Source organism: Mauremys reevesii, linkage group 1 (genome assembly GCF_016161935.1).
Source record: "Mauremys reevesii isolate NIE-2019 linkage group 1, ASM1616193v1, whole genome shotgun sequence".
Classification (NCBI taxonomy): domain Eukaryota; kingdom Metazoa; phylum Chordata; order Testudines; family Geoemydidae; genus Mauremys; species Mauremys reevesii.
In genome coordinates this window covers 37,945,524-37,960,717 of record NC_052623.1, presented here as the reverse complement: position 1 = coordinate 37,960,717, position 15,194 = coordinate 37,945,524, and the positions used below count along the sequence as shown (strand labels likewise).

The 15,194-nt window shown below is 42.5% G+C and overlaps 1 protein-coding gene across 8 annotated transcripts in view; it reads right to left on the bottom strand.

Annotated features, from left to right (window-relative positions):
* Positions 1-576: 576 nt before the first annotated feature.
* The window catches only part of YAP1 (Yes1 associated transcriptional regulator), a 131,731-nt gene continuing 117,113 nt past the window's right edge, over positions 577-15,194 (bottom strand). For all 8 annotated transcript variants that reach the window (XM_039481525.1, XM_039481538.1, XM_039481534.1 and 5 more), the window contains 3 exons: positions 13,171-13,301; positions 1,675-1,787; positions 577-950 (listed from right to left, as the gene is read on the bottom strand). In XM_039481525.1, the coding sequence (XP_039337459.1) occupies positions 715-950; positions 1,675-1,787; positions 13,171-13,301 (480 nt within the window). In that variant the 3' untranslated portion in view covers positions 577-714. The remainder of the gene's footprint in view (positions 951-1,674; positions 1,788-13,170; positions 13,302-15,194) is intronic.

Genomic DNA, 15,194 nt, shown 5'->3' with positions numbered 1-15,194 from the left:
CTCCTCTAGTTTTTGACTGACAAAAGTTAGCCTAGAGTACGTGGTCAAAATCAAAGCTGATATAAGTTTCTATATAAAATGACTCATGATTTACTATACCATAAAATAAGAATAAGACCATTCTATTGCCTACCGAAAGAGCTAGCAGTAACAAACACTTAATGTCAAACAGTCTTCAGCCCTCCTTTGAGCTATATCTGCAAATCAGTATTGACTTCTTTTGACCAGATACATCTTTTTGGGGCTTTTCAGACCAGTAAGTTGTGTTTTACCACTTGCCACAGGCAGCAGAGGAGACAACTAGCTGAGCAAACTACAAGTGGTGACATGCAGATGTTAACTCACAAATCTGAGTCCTTAGATAAAATGATATGCAAGCGCATATTAGTACAAAAGGAATGGCATTTGTCATCCAAACAGGCTCATCATCCCCCCGCTCCCAATTGAACAGTAGTTGAAACAGCAATAGAAAAAGATCACAAAGATGTCTATTCTTCAGAGTCAACTGTGAGAGAGGTCAGCAATCTATAACAGCAGCGATGGACAAGGAAGAGCAAAATGTTGGATGAAAGAATCTTGTTGAATATTTGTTCATTTATTTTTTTCTGACCACAAACCAAAAGTATGCCACATTGGCTTGTTTTGAACTTCAGGCACAGATGTCTTATCTCCTTAGATCCTTCACAGATTTACAATGCAGTCTCCCTGAGGCCTCTATAACCAAGTAAGAAAACTCTCTTTATCTAGTTTGGTGGCTGCCAACACAGATTCCATGTCATTAAGGATGTCAGAACTCAAAGCCTCCTGCAGACTTGGCATCAGTTCCTCTCCTTCTATATTCATCCCATCTCCTTCCAGTGTCCCAAGGTCCACGTTTGTCCCTGGAATGGCTTCAAGGTAATCTGGGAAACGGTTCTGATGGGAAGGTATGTTACTTTGGCTGATATCACCTAGTTATAACATAAAACAAACAGACATTAAACATATTCAAAGTATCAAACCAATATACTTAAGATAACAAATAAAGGGCTTAAATCCTGGTTGCCTTACTCATGCAATTGATCCCATTAATGGCAATCTGATTACTCGCATAAATCAAACAGTATTTAATTCTCAATGTACATAGAAAATTCCTCTCGTGTTTACCTTCCCAGTTCCCCAATGTTACCATACATCGATCTTTACAGTATTTGCTGTACATGTACAGTATTCTTATACTACATTCAAGAAAAGCAATGGCATCTTGTAATAACTGAAAGGATATTACATAATTGAGCACAGTCATACTCAAATATGAGTTTTTGTCCTCAGTCTAGGACAAGAAACATTACTCCACAAGCTAATGCATGCTCAATACACACATAACCATAGGATACCACTGCAATTTAGGAGAGTTTCCGCTTAGAGAGAATCTTTGACTCATTTCTTACAAACAAGTTTGGGGCAAACTGCACACCTTTTAAATCCTCCTAAGAGACAAAAGTTACGAAAAAAAATGCTGTAGTATTTCTGATCAGGTGCATAGCCACAAGATAATGCTGTCAAGAATCTCTCAGCTTCCCTGAACTGCATGTTCCTTCTTGTGCACTAATGACTGAGCAAGCAAGAAAGACAAATATATTGGGGGGAGGGGGAGGGAGACCCCTTGCATTATGGGTATAAAGAAAAACAGACCTGTATCCATTTCATCAACGCTGTTCAGGAAGTCATCAGGGGTTCTGGGTACACTATAACTGCTCATGCTGAGGCCACTGTCTGTGCTCTCATCTCTGGAGTGATATGTCCCACTACATTAAAAGAAAAGAAGTGAAATATGAAGGTGGAGCTTTTCAAAAATTAAAACTGTAAAATGTGAACATTTTGGATCAGCTCGATGGCTTTGGTGAAAGCGTACCACGCTGCCATACTGAATCAGAATTAAAAGCTAACAGCTTGTCTACATGAGACAGCTGCAACAGTTTAACGATATTAATTTTAAAAATCTTTGCAGACATTCCTTTTTCTGCTTAAAAGTGAGTTATTTCAGTTTGGCTATAGTTTGTAAGGAATCTCATTAAGCTGCTCTTTAAAAGTAGCAAGATCCAGACTCACAAAAGGTACTTTGGCACCTAACCATCCCACACTTAGGCACCTAAGTCCAAGTTTTAGGTTCCAGTGTGATCCACAAAACTCCTGCTTGGCTGCTTACTAACCACGTGGGCATCTAAAGTTTTTGCAGTCAAAGTTACGTAGGCATCTAAGTTTCCGCCTCTGGGCATGTGCACAGGCACCTGGATGCCTAGGAGATAGCTGCTTCATGCTGACTAAGCCCCATAGCAATCCACACCTCGTGGCAAGATAGGTCTCCCACCTCTCAAGAGAGTGCTCTAACCACTGAGCTATGGGTAATTGTTATGTGGGTCTCCCTCAATCTCTCCTAAGGAAGTTGTTCTACTTTAATTGTTTAACTGGAGCAGGGGGGCTGAAGCCTCAGCCTCCCACTTCTCAAGTGCCCGAACCACCAAGCTACAGTCATTCTCTCTCTCTGGCTCAACAACCAAGGGCATGTCTACACTACAAACTTAAGTTGACATGTTAGGTCAATTTACAGCCGCCGCAGTAATTACCTCTCGTTATTAGCCTCTTATGGACGTGGAGTTATGATGTCAGTGCAGTAGAGCACTTACATGGGCAGGAGCAGGGCTGTAGCGTGTACACTGACATAATTAGGTCAACGTAAGCTGTCTTAGGTTGATCCAACTCTGTAGTGTAGACCAAGCCCAAATATTCATCCACAGTGGAACACCTCCAACAGGAAAGATTAAGGGCACCATGTCAGACTATCAACTCAGAAGGGGGGGAAATTGAACCCAGGTTTCCAACGTACCAACTGAATGCTGTAACCAGTGGGCTAAAAGTTATGAGGCGTCACCACGTCCTCCTCCAGGCATGGATCAGCATTCATGTCGCCCACCTGAACAGTACCCAGCCTGTGCAAGCTAATGATCCAATTAGCATATCAAACGCGATGATGAATCCTGGTCACGTACCACCTGAGGCATGTTGCACATACCCGAAGGAGAAGACTGTGCTACCACCAATTCAGCTTCACTTTACTAATGTCGACCAGCCACCGGTATTAAAACCACTTTAATCTGTTGAGAATAGGTCTTGGCATGGGGGTAAACAAACCAGGTGTTACTAGGGGCCTATTGATACTAGCTCTCCTATAGTTGCTGCTACCAGGGGGCACCAGGGAGAGCAGTAGGATGGTGGGACGTTTTTAGAAAAATACTCAAGTGAAAACAAATACTAACAGACAATGATTAGAGAAACAGACTAATTGTTCAGTTTGTTTACTTTGTGCATTTGACCAAGTATTACTTTGTACATAGTTAGATTTCCTGTTTACCTGTATTTTTGGTAAGAAAACACATAGGAAGAATGCAGAAGATTTTCAAACCACTAACTTCATTCTGAATATTTATGATTTGTTTCCAATTTTCAAACCCATATTTCTTCAGATTGTGGATACAGACTAACACGGCTACTTTATGCCTTCAAAGCAACCTTTTCATACCAGGAGAGGAAGCCATGACCTACTTGGCAACTACAGCTAGTGCGGACAGACTTCTTAATCCATGGAAAATAGCTGAGGGTCCACCATAGGGAGAGATCTCAGGCCCAAGAGATAGAAGAAGAAACAGCTAGGGGAATGAAGTGGACTTGCTAGCTGAAGAGGAGGGGCATGCTCAGTCCCATCAGAGGAGAACTAGCTGGCTTTAAAAGATAGCTGGGATATCAGAAGGACTAAGTGTGTCTGACAAAAATAGCAGAACTGGAAGGGAAAGTTGATTCAAGCATATGTAGAAGACAAGTGATCTGGTTGAAAAAATGACCCCCACCAAAAATTAGCTTGAAGAAAATAAGCAGTCCTTAACACTCAGCTCCTTACATACTAATCTCTGCTCCCTGAAAACAGATTCTGTGCCCTGGTGACTGAAGTGGTTTATTTATCTAGGTGTTCAAAGTATTTCTGGATTAAATATTCTTTTTCATAACTATTCTTATCATATCTATCTCGAGGAGAGTGTACCGGTAACATGTGGCTTGGAATACCTGGTTTAAGAGTTTTTAATTTCTTAAATCTAATTCCTGCTCTGAATTGAGCATTTTACACTCAGGATTGTTTTCAGTAAAAACATAAATCAGTTTTATACTAACTAGTATGTTGGCAAGGGAGATCAGGCTGTTCTCTGTACAAGACACAAAAGACCCTGCCCCAAAGAGTTTGCAGTCTACATAGATTGAAATACAGAACACCCTGGGGGAGACTCAGAGAAAGACACCAACTTAGAGCAGTTTTTAAAAATTTAAGTAATGGGTTGTCAGCATTACTGAACACAATTTTAATGGCAGTGGTTAGCATTTGTGGGCTTTGTAGTGTTCTAATCTTTTAAGATGGAGCACGCAAAGATGCATCTTTAAGTTAATAGGTGTTTTCCACCTTTTAACGTCTATTATTGTATACATAAAATATCAACAGTCCTATAATATTTTAATTGTTTGATTCGATATTGGTGCTGATGGTAATATTCATTAGCCCCAATGTTGTGCTCAAGAGATTTCTGTTAAAAGGCAGAGGAAGTATGCTTTCAGGAGTGATCTGAAGAAAGAGGAGAGGGTGGCAGTTCCAAGCATGAGCGCAGCAGCCAAGAAAACTTCATTGTTCGAGTGATTTAGTTCATTTTAGGTTCAGTGATAGTTCTAGCATTTCACTCCACAAATAGAAATGGTATTTTTTCACAGACATTTTCAAAAGCTTATTTATTACTTTGAACAGTTGACTTCTGCCGGCTTAAGGGAAAAAAAACATTTACTATACTGCATGGTTAATCAAATATGCTGTTTTAAAATCTAGATGTAAAGCTTTTTGTTAAGCAATAATCCTATAAAAATGTTGAGTTTTCTTGATAGTATGGCAAAAATGTCTTCACTAAATCAGTCTGGTATTTCTTGTTGACAGTATTTTGCATACATACTGGGTTGAACAGATGTCAGCTATCCAATGTCTGCTTGTCTGTAGGTGACAAAAACTACTGCCATACATGTGTCATGGGTGCATTACTAGAAGGATTAGAGTGTGTCTGAGTGTTACGTCAAGTTGTGCACAAAAGCTACATTAGGGTTCAAGTATTTATTGAAACTGGAAAAAAATCAGTATTAAGGCAGCTAACTGATTTCTGGTTTTTATGCTGCCACAATCTGAAGAAATATGGGTTTGAAAACTGGAAACAAATCATAAATATTCAGAATGAAGTTAGTGGTTTGAAAATCTTCTGCATTCTTCCTATATGTTTTCTCACCAAAAATACAGGTAAACAGGAAATCTAACTATGTACAAAGTAATACTTGGTCAAATGCACAAAGTAAACAAACTGAACAATTAGTCTGTTTCTCTAATCATTGTCTGTTAGTATTTGTTTTCACTAGTATTTTTCTAAAAACGTCCCACCATCCTACTGCTCTCCCTGGTGCCCCCTGGTAGCAGCAACTATAGGAGAGCTAGTATCAATAGGCCCCTAGTAACACCTGGTTTGTTTACCCCCATGCCAAGACCTATTCTCAACAGATTAAAGTGGTTTTAATACCGGTGGCTGATCGACATTAGTAAAGTGAAGCTGAATTGGTGGTAGCAGAGTCTTCTCCTTCGGGTATGTGCAACATGCCTCAGGTGGTACGTGACCAGGATTCATCATCAAGTTTGATATGCTAATTGGATTGCACCCTCACATACTGCCAACATCTGTAAAAGTTTGGCTGCCAATATAAAAAATACAATATAATCCACAAGCTAGCTGGGACCAGATGGGTATCAAGATGCTTAGCCCTTCTCTTCTCAGGAGCTGCATATACTGCATGTCAGTATGGGCAGGTGGCACAAATATGAAACTGGACATTGCTTTGAGAATTGTCACAGGAGTGTTGGAGTCAACAATCAATAGTCTGGCTTCCCATCCTTGCGCATATCTTACCACTGTCTCTCCGAAGCAGCAGTAATAAGAGAATGCAACTGCACAACAACAAACACAGACTTGCCCATCTATGACAATCTCCAAGCACCACCCCCGTCCTCTCCTATGATATTGCCTTATGTCCAGGAACCCCTTCTGACTGGTGTCCACAGTTCTCAAAACCAAGACCCCCCCCCCACCAAAACAGTGGGGGTCAAGAATCAAGACCTGATTACGGATCCCACAGACCAACCACCTGGATTCAGCATGCTATAGAAGATATAGATCACAGCAAATGGCATCAGAACCTCACATGAGCTTTGGAATTACTTAGTGTACAAACAGAAAATGAAGGACAGCATAATATGTGCACGTGTGAACTGCTGCCCTCCAAGATCCTTCTGTAGAGGGACAGCCTCTATTCATTCCATTTCACCAGAAGTCAGAGTGGATGACAAACTTGGATGTCCACCTTTAATGTTGATTTGCAAGTTGTCATATGAAAGAAGAAGAAAGTATTATTTAGGTGTGAATGGTGCTTTTCAGACAAAGTGAGAGGCCTCATTTGCTTACACTCTAAATGAGTTATGGTGTGATCTTTCACTGATAAACTTATTGTCACTTATGCATCCTAATATACATATATATCTAAAAATGTGAGGACTTTGAGTGAAATTGGCTTTGTGCAGAGGGTCAGCACAAGACCTATGTACTAGTTAAAGTCCTCAAAATACAGTAATTTGAGTACTTTAGAGTGTGAGCTCAGGACTCAACTGCCAGCAATATGCAGATAGCACACAGCTCTACTTATTTTTCAGAACATATGATCATACCACTACCATCAAGATAACCTAGGGTTTCGATACAACCAGCTCAAGGAGAAAGCAAGATAGATATTATGTTGGTAGGAGGAGGAAAGTACTTTGAAGAGTTTGCAGCCACAATGTAGTCTATCTTGGTTGATGGTACATACCCCCATTTGGTCAATTCAATGTAGTTTAAGAGTGCTCCGGAATCCTTCACTGAAGCTAAAGTCTCACATAACAGCCTGTGAGTAAAGCTCGCATGTGATCCAAAAACAAAAGTGGGATGGGTCCGTAGTCAAGACTGGTACGCCATCCTCAGGTGCACCTTCAAAAGGCCTGCCTGACCCTGCTAGGATATCTATGAGAGCTTTACTGGGAGGCTGAGGCAGAAAGTAGGTATTGACGACATTTATAGCCCTTTCCCTTTCTTTTGTAGGGCTCCTGACTGGAAGGCACTGGAAATCTGGGAGGCTGCTGGGGCCTTAAATGCTTCCTGGAGGCCCGGGGCATGTCAAGGCCCAGGGAGCAAAGTGTGGCCCTTGAGTCTTTGAGGCCATGAAGCTTGAAGTCTGTTCAGAGAACGGAAAGGGGAGGTCCTGGACGGACTGCTGCACCTTGTAAGAGAGGCCTGAAGACTAGAACCACGAACAGTGCCTCATGGCAACCGCTGACACCATCGTTCTGGTTGCTGAGTCGGCCACCTCCAGAGCTGCCTGGAGGGAGGTCCTGGCCATCTTCTTGTCTTCCACCAGAATGGCCACGAACAGCTGCCTTGACTCCTGTGGCAGGAAGTTCTTAAACTTGGCTATCGAGTCCCACAGATTAAAATTGTACATCCCCAGCCGAGCCTGCTGAGATACGTAGCTGGAGGCTGCCGTTGAATAAACCTTGTGTCTGAACAGGTCCAGTCTCTTAGCCTCTTTATTTTTGGGATAGCGCTTGAATATCCTTGTTTGTCCCGCTCGTTTGCAGCCCAAACCACCAAGGACCCGGGGAAGGGGAGGGAGATGCGAATACAGGTACTCAACCACTGGCCTTTACATAGTATTTCTTCTCCACCATTTTTGAGGTAGGGGGCAGAGATGAAGGGGTCTGCCATAGCGCCCTGACAGGTCCCAACACTGCTTCATTAACAGGCAAGGTCACTCTTGAGAGAGCCACTGAAGCCAGGATATCAGAATAAGCTGTGCACAGACTCCTTCAGCTTCTCAGCTTCCAGCTCCCATTTGTGGCGCCTTGCTCCTGATGGACCCTGAGGTCATCTGGAGGGAATGGGTTACTAGGGTCTGTGACCACCTCATCCGTGGATACTGAGGAAGAGGCTAGTATTGGAGGAGGGGCTGCTTCTTTTTCCTTCACCTGTACCACTTCCACTGGGCCCACTTCTGAGACCTCGGTACTAGGGTTGGTACTGGAGTCAGGGTCCGGTGTTGGGTGGGATGAAACAGTGGCTTGCTTCTTGGACCCCACTGAGTATGAATGGCGGGAAGAGGGCACCAGCACTTGGTGAAACCCCCACAGGTTTCAAGACTGTGACTGCATTTGCCAGTGGCCCAGTGGCCAATTGCCAGCTGGGGCAGCCAGTACTGAAGTCCAGCGCATAGGCTGGGTACTGGTACCTCTAGACTCTGAAGAGGTGGAGCTTTTAAAAAATTAAAACTGTAAAATGTGCACATTTTGGATCGGAGACTGTGGGGTTGCTGTACCTGCTTCCGCCTATAGGCGGTGCTGGGGAGCCAGTGACTGGGCAGAGACTGTTACAGTGGAACCATGGAGGGTTTTCCTCTGGGCGGTACTATGATGGCCCCTTGATACTTTCTGTTCCCAGTAGCCCTGACTGGCAGGGGCCTTTAGTGGGTGGGCAGGATGAGGAGGGACATCAGATCCTTTTCCGCCTGAAAAGCCTCCATGGTCAAAGAGGCCTGAATCCGCAAGGTCCCATGACTGCTCCTGGGAGTCAGGGTGGGTGCTCTAGGTGAAGTCGCTGGAGCCAGCAGTGCATCTGGGGAGCACAAGTGGCCTACCGCAGATCTCACCGTGCTAGTCACTCTGCTTTTTCCTCTTCAGCACCGGAAAGCACCCTCTCTCGGCGAGCTGTTTCTTATGCTGCTTCTTCGGCACCGGGAATGGAGAATGGTGCCGGGAAGAGCACAGTGTTGGGGCAGCACTTTGCATGGAAGCCAAAGGGCTCGGTGTCAATTCGCAGCAGCTCAGCTCCGAGGCTAGTCTGAGGGCTGCCTCCATGAGTACAACCTTCAGATGAATGTCTTTGAGTGCACGGTCTGAAGCCCCTGCAGATCTGGCTTCTCCTTAACGCAAGTTTCCCCGAGGCACTTTAGACAGCTAGAGTGCAGATCACTCACTGCCATAGGCTTGCTGCAGGAGGCACATAGCTTGAAGCCCAGGGACCGGAGCATGCCCAGCCCTTGGGACAAAAGTCCCTCGATGACAGGGACCACTATTCACACTATATACACTACACTAAGTAAGAACTCTCGATCATAAGCCGGTTCGTTTATAAGCCGACCCCTCCAAGATGGATAAGTAAAAATGGAAAATCTTTATAACCCGTTCATAAGCCGACCCTATAATTCAGGGTTCAGCAAACTCTGGTTCCCGGGCCATCAGGATAAGCCACTGGTGGGCCGAGATGGTTTGTTTACCTCAAGCATCTGCAGGCACGGAGATAAACCTCAGTAAACAAAGTGTCCCGGTGCACCAGCTGCTGACCCTGACAGGCCGGGACAGCAACTGGTGGGGAAATTTTTTTGTGGGGAGAAGCTGGGAGTCAGAGGAGTAACCCCTGTGACCACCCCCCACATGACCTCACCCTAGCCCAGGACCCCTGCACTCTCCCCATTCAATCCCTTCCCACCTTATCTGGGGAGGGCCAGGGGAAGATGTCTCTGACCTGGCTGGAGCTGCTCCGGCAGGCTGGGCAGCGCAGTTGCAGCCTGCTCCGGCAGGCCAGACCGGGCGGCACAGCCGCAGCATGTTCCAGCAGGCTGGGCTGGGCGGCACGACAGCAGCCTGCAGCCTACCAGCCCTGGAGATGCAGCTGCTTCAGAGGCTGGGGGGAGAGCAGCGTGGCAGAAGCGGAGAGACACTGGCCCTGCCTCTTCCCTTCTGGCTCTGCTGCCTCTCCTTGCTCCCCCTGTTGGGGGGAGAGGCTGTGTCCCATCTCTCCTCTCTATACCTGTTCATAAGCTGACCCCTTTCTCTGGTGCTTCCCTTTTTTACTAAAAAAATTTGGCTTATGAACAAGTATATACGGCATAACGCTAACTACAAAAACAATATGCTACAAAGTCCAAACCACTGGGAAAGAAGCATTGCAAGAGCAAGAGGGATCGTTCCAAGCAACCATCACGGGTAGTAAGAAGGAACTGAGAGGGTGTGGAGCTGGTGGCACCCCTTATACTGGCACATATGCACGTGGCTCCAGGGAGCACCAGAGCTGGTTCTACGGATAGCACTAAGGGAAAAATCTCTGACAACTGCATGTGGTGGACACACACACCCTAGCATGGAATGGACATGATCAAGCTGTTGAAGAACAATAAGAAGTTAGAAGTCCTTTCAGTATTAAACCTAAGGTTTTTGTTTTTCTATAGGATATGAAATAAGGTCAGGTTAAAAAACAGGGATGAGCATATTATTTTGCTGCATGGAAACACAGAGTATGTTTGGAATACCTACTTTTACAAAGGAGACCAATGTTTAATTTTAAAGGAGATTTAAAAAAAACATTGATAAGCTCATGTGTACATAAAGTTATTACATTAAGAAGTCATTTTCTCATAAATTTTGTTCAGTAGGTGATGAACTGGTTTGTTAGTTTAGAAAGTTGATAGAAACCATACTATGATAAAAACTTGTGGCAAAAGTCTAGATGCTTGATGCTTCTGAGAATAATACAGGCTTTGGAATCCCCTAACAAAATGGGTTATTTGCTGGTCAGAGTCAATCAACTTCTTTCACATTTTGATTTAAGCAAATATCTTGTAGGACTAGTGTCAGGCTGCAGTATTTTCTCCAAAACACTAGCAGCAACTAGTAAGCATTTACATAATCTACCTAAAACATTAAATTTGTGTCAAGCCAAGTGAAAACTGTCCTTAACACCTGAGACTGTGTGCAGAAGTTACGCAAATAGCAATGTTTCATATATTCCAGAAGGGACCATTGTGATCATCTAGTCTGACTTCCTGACTAACACAGGCCACAGAACTTCGCCAAATTAATTCTTAGAGCATATCTATTAGAAAAACATCCATGCTTGATTTAAAAATTGTCAGCGATGCAGAATCCACCATCACCCTTGGTAAATTGTTCCAATGGTTAACTACCCTCACAGTCAAAAATGTATGCCTTATTTCCAGTCTGAGTTTGTCTAACTTCAACTTCCAGCCATCAAACTGTGTTATACCATTCCCTCCTAGACTGAAGAGCCATTATCAAATATTTGTTCCTCATATAGGTACCTATAGTCTCTAATCACGTCATCCTTCAATCTTCTCTTTGTTAAACTAAATAGACAGACTCCAGGAGCTCAATTACTAAAAGACAGGTTTTCTAATCTTTTAATCAATCTTGGGCTCTTCTCTGAACCTTCGAATTTTTCAGCCTCTTTCTTGAATTGTGAACCCCAGAACTGGACACACTGTTCCTGCAATGGTTGCACCAGTGCCAAATACAGAGGTAAAATAACAACTGTACTCCTCCTCATGACTTTCTTGTTTATGCATGCAAGGGTCGCATTAGTCCTTTTCGCAACAGTGTTATAGTGGGAGCTCATGTTCAGCTGATTATCCATCATGACCCCCAAATCCCTTTCAGTCACTCCTTCCCAGGAGGCAGTTCCCTATCCTGTAACTATGGCCCACATTCTTTGTTCCTAGACATATATTTAGCCATATTAAAGTACATACTGTTTGCTTGTGCCAAACGATACAACACGTTCTGTATTAGTGATCTGACCTCTTCGTTATTTACCACTCCCCCAATTTTTGTATTATTTGCAAACTTTATCAGTGAGGATTTTGTGTTTTCTTTCAGGTCATTGATAAGAATAATAAATAATGTAGTGCAAAGCCTGATCCTTGAAGGACCCCCCACTGGAAACAAATCCACTTGATAATGATTCTCTTTTACATTTTGAGACCAGCTTTTAATCCATTTAATGTATGCCACCTTAATTTTGTATTGTGCTGGGTTTTTTGTTAAATCAAAATGCCATGTGTTACCAAGTCAAACGCCTTACAAAAGTCTAGGCATATTACATGAACACTAGTACCTTATCAACAAACTTGTAATATCACTATCAAGTTAGTCTGACAGGATCCATTTTCCATAAACCCACGTTGATTGGCATGAATAAAATTACCCTCCTTTAATCCTCTATTAATCTAGTCCCATATCAATTGTGCCATTATTTTGCCCAGGATTGATGTCAGACTGACAGGCCTATAACTACTAGGTCATCCCCTTTACCCCCTTTTTAATATTAGCACATTAGCTTTCTTCCAGTCTTCTGGAACTAAATTTGTGGATCCAAGTTATCTGGACCAACTGATTTAAAAATGTCTAACTTTCAGTAGCTGCTGTTTAACGTCCTCATGAGATACTACTGGAATGGAAAGTGTGTTATCATATGATAACACTACATCTTCTGTTTTTTCCTCAAATACAGAACAAATATTTATTGAACACTTCTGCTTTTGGTGTAGTATTATTGATAATTCTACCATTTCAATCTACTAATGGATCAGTGCCATTATCAGGATGCTTTTTGTTCATAATATACTTTAAAAATTCCTCCTTATTTTCCTTAAATCTGCTAGACACAGATTTCTCCTTTCTTCATTGATACTTTGCCTAAGCACAATCCAAAATGCCAACTCCTTGAACAAACAAATGAACTTTAAACAATATGGTATTTAAAATAAATCCCACCACTGTTTCTGGCACTAATCCTATTTCAGCGAAAATATTGCCAGGCTAAATACCCTATGTGAAAAAACCTTAAAATTAACCTCCAAGTGTAGTCGTAAATGTGCCTCACCGTTCATTTGATCTCATAGCAAGCTATTCACAAGCTCTTCTGAGTCAGTAATTTTAAGATGACTGTTAGTCAACAGACTATGCGTAGGGAAACATGTTACGACTTTGAATAAGAATCCTTCCTACAAGTCTGAACAGTTTACTTCCTCCCAGAGGAGATAGCTTTTAATCCTTAACTTTTACTTCATTTGCCATTTAAGGAAAGATTCAATTACAGCAGTAGTTTCTGGCACAGACAGATGTTCAAAATAAACTATTACACGTACTAAACAGAATCTTAATTTTTTTCAGTAGCTACTCCTACAAACCTGTTAAGAAAGGGATCGGAACTATTTGTAGTCATTGTTCTCAGGTCTTGAGCCATTCCGGGAGATGACACTGGATTTTGAGAGCCACCATCTTGTTCCATAGTTGGAAGTTGGCTACGGAGAGCTAACTCCTGAAAAAACAAGAAATGAGCACATTAATAAATTCAATGCGATCTTTCAGGCACATCAGCAGCATTTCAGGGTATAGGTGAATACACGTCTCCGTAGTTACTAAATGTCTAAAGTCAAAGGAAGAATCCCCATTCTGCTCAATAAATTAAAGAGAATTCAAGCTCAGGCTATTTCTCCAATTATTACAATGACTTAACTGTAACTATTAATATAAGTAAATAAATTGTTCTTTGATACCACCCACGTGCAAACTAAAATCCAATTACCAATAGAGGTGGTTGCAAACAATGTAATCAAAGAATTTTACTCTTTCTTTTTTGGGAATTGTTTACAGACTGATTTCTCATAACTGTTGAAATAATTACTTCAAATGAATAAATTTTGGCTTAAATTTGCTTGTAAACTGTTCATTGAATGCTTTTGTTATTCATTATTTATTGCTGTGTGATTGGTAACTTTAAGTCACATTGAACCGTTTCTTTATTGGATGACTGATGCTATAATGAGGGACAGGATGTGATCAAATGAGAAAACCTTTGATTCTCTAAGGGAAAGGGTGGGATCAGTTGTGGAGTTAAGAGGAGGTAGGTTAATAAGATTAATGAATCTTTAGAACATGTAGACTTTTTCCTTTCTGGGTCTCTTGAGCCAGACTTTGCATGAGGTATCACTCGTGGGGGGTGGAGGTGGAGAGGAAGAAGGGGAATCAGTCTGGCAGTGGTTCTCACACTGTGGGTCATGACCCCGCTTTAATGGGGTCACCAGGGCTGGCGTTAGACTGGCTGGGGCCCAAAGCCAAAGCCTGAGCCCCAGTGCTCAGAGCTGAAGCCTGTGCCCCCCCCGCACCCAGGGTTCAGGCTTTGGCTTCAGCCCTGGGCAGCAGGGCTCTGCTTACAGGCCCCCTGCTCAGGGATGAAGCTGCATTTACATAAGGATTCCAGCTGTGCAGGGTGTGGCTAGATACTCCTCTGTCTTATTTAATTGCCTCTTTGCCAGGGCTCTGGTAAGGGGTTTTGCACTTTCCTAACTACAGAGAGTGCAATCATATACCCATGTATGCTTTTGTTTAACTGTGGTCTCGGCAATTGTCCCTTTTCATGTATCGACCAAGTACATTTGATTGAATTTACTAGTCTAAAATTTTCTGTCACCCCTCATTTCACATTGTCACACGCAAACTTGTGGTGTAGACACATATGTTCACTCTGAACTGGAATGGAGGCAGTGGATCTCCGGAATAGCCTCCATGTCTGAGATCTAAGTAGCAGCCGTTTCTGTGGTACCGTGCTAAACAGTGCTCCATATACAACAATGAACTAAAATAATATTTTACTTAAAGGCCCTAGTCACAGACACACAGTCAGCATCACCAACTGATTTAATATTAAAAAAACCAAACAAACAAGAAAACTAGTCTCAGATGTCCTTCTCAAAAGCGAATGGTGCTAAAGTGACAGGAAAGAAGACCAGATTTCATCTCTACATTGGCTGAAGAATCAATATAAAATTGAAGGGAGTAAAGAAAAAAGGAAAAAAAAAACAGTCACAGCTTTATTGATTTTTTAAAAAAGGAACTTTGTCCTTGTTTTTTCTTGAGAAGTCTAATGGTAGTGGGGACTAAGCCTCCTTTGCCATTTGGTCAAAACAAGAGTGGCTATAACTGCAACATGAATATCTGAGAAGTATTCAGCTGCAGGAACTCTCACATCTGACTGAAGAGATCAACAAAGCATTTTATCAAAAAAAGATGGATACAAGGACCTCTGTTTTGCCTATCCAGAGGTACCATCTACAGCAGGGGTAGGCAACCTATGGCACGAGTGCCGAGTCCTGGCCACCAGTCCAGAGGGGCTATGCATTTTAATTTAATTTTAAATGAAGCTTCTTAAATA